Source organism: Apaloderma vittatum, unplaced genomic scaffold (assembly GCF_000703405.1).
Source record: "Apaloderma vittatum isolate BGI_N311 unplaced genomic scaffold, ASM70340v1 C11959130, whole genome shotgun sequence".
In the NCBI taxonomy this organism is placed as follows: domain Eukaryota; kingdom Metazoa; phylum Chordata; class Aves; order Trogoniformes; family Trogonidae; genus Apaloderma; species Apaloderma vittatum.
The window spans coordinates 1-1662 of record NW_009746676.1 but is presented as its reverse complement, the minus strand read 5'-3'; the positions used below and the strand labels follow the sequence as shown (position 1 = coordinate 1662).

General features: G+C 38.6%; 1 protein-coding gene across 1 annotated transcript; it reads left to right on the top strand.

Annotated features, from left to right (window-relative positions):
- Positions 1–169: 169 nt before the first annotated feature.
- Positions 170–1123, top strand: LOC104279988 (ankyrin repeat domain-containing protein 26-like; the record flags this gene model as incomplete). Its single annotated transcript, XM_009877480.1, has 1 exon — positions 170–1123. A coding segment is annotated over one exon (954 nt), but the record flags the coding sequence as incomplete, so codon positions are not given.
- Positions 1124–1662: the final 539 nt, after the last annotated feature.

Here is a 1662-nt window from a genome sequence, read left to right as displayed (position 1 = left end):
TTGTGCGCATGCATGGGTTCATAGAGTAGCTTATATATTACCTGAAGTTTCACTCTTCTATTTAGAGTCATGCTTCAGTAGTGAAAACGTTAAAACACAGTTTATTGCTGGAGTGGTTTTGTAGACTTCTTTCCCAACTGGCTATTTATTCATGTTCCCTGTCATTCAGGAATCTGACACTGAGAGAGAAAAGGATCTGTTGTACAAAAATCGGTTACTACAAGATGAGATTGCTATGCTAAGACTAGAACTCGATCAAGTAAGACTTAGGCACCAGGAAGAAGCAGGAAAATATTTAGAGGAAAATGAGACCTTGAAAGAAAAAAATGAAGATCTCGAAAAGGAACTTAAACTGAACGAGGAAGCCTTAACACAAATGGTTTTCCAGTACAACGGGCAGCTGAACTTATTAAAGACAGAATCTGCAGTGCTAACTTCCCAACTTGAGCAGACAAAAGAAAGCAAAGACAGACTAGAGACAGAAATTGAATCATTTCGTTCCCACCTGAACACTGCTCTTCAAGAGGTTGAACGTCATCAGTCATCAAAAAGTGATGTTGAGCGAACGTTTCAGAGAGAACGCGATGAATGGCTTCGCTTGCAAGAGCAGCTCCGTCACAACCTCTCTGACATGCAAGAAACCAACAGGAGCTTGTTGCAGCAGCTGAGTAAAGCTGAAGGCAAAACTAATAGTCTAGAAAATGAGCTTCACCAGCTGAAACAAACACTCGGAGAGAAAACGTTGCTTTTAGAAATGACACAGAAAGAATTAAGTCAAGCCCAGTGCCAGGTAAAGGAATACGATCATGCTTGGCAACTGGAGAAGGATCAAGTAAACAAATTTCTAGTAAAGCAGGAGTCCATGCAGGAGCGATTGGCCCAGCTCCAGAGTGAAAACATTTTACTCCGTCAGCAGCTGGAAGATATACAGAACAAGGGGATCATCAAAGAAAAAGTAGCGAGTGATGTACAGGACCGTTTTAATGATATTTTCAACAAACTGAGAGCTGATACTGAAAAGCAGGTTTGCTTAGTGGAAGAAAGAAACAAGGAATTAAATGCCAAGTGTACTGATTTAAGAGAACAAGTATTTAAATATGAGGCTGACAAAGTAGAAAGAGAGGTAAGTATACACTTAGAAAGAACAACTTAAAATTTGTCAGTTGCTTGAAATTTTTTATGTTTCTAAAATATACCAGGTGTAAGTTTTATGCATGGCACCAAAAAATACTGATTTGTTCTGGTTTGTCATTTTTCTCTTGGAATCGTGGATGGTTTTGGCAGACAGGATGCTACAGCTCAGATCTGAACAGAGAACAGAAAAAAGGTATCCAGGTCTAAGCTTTGACTGAGAAAGGTTATTCCTCTCTTAGAATTTTTTTCATCTCTTCTTTAGTCCCTTTTATGCCCTGCAGAATGATTTTATGGATTGCACTGATGGCAAATATGAGAACCACATGAATATGCAAGGACTGAGAAATGAAGATACAGAGACGTGAAAAGATGGATTTATATTAAGCTTCAAGAGAAAAGAAAAATCATTTCTCCATACGTTGCTATCAAAATTGAAAAGTATTAGTAGTGTCCAGGTGTTAATTACATACCTTTGATCACCAGAGTAATAGCTGCAATCAAACTGTGGCTCTTATGTCGCAACAGATT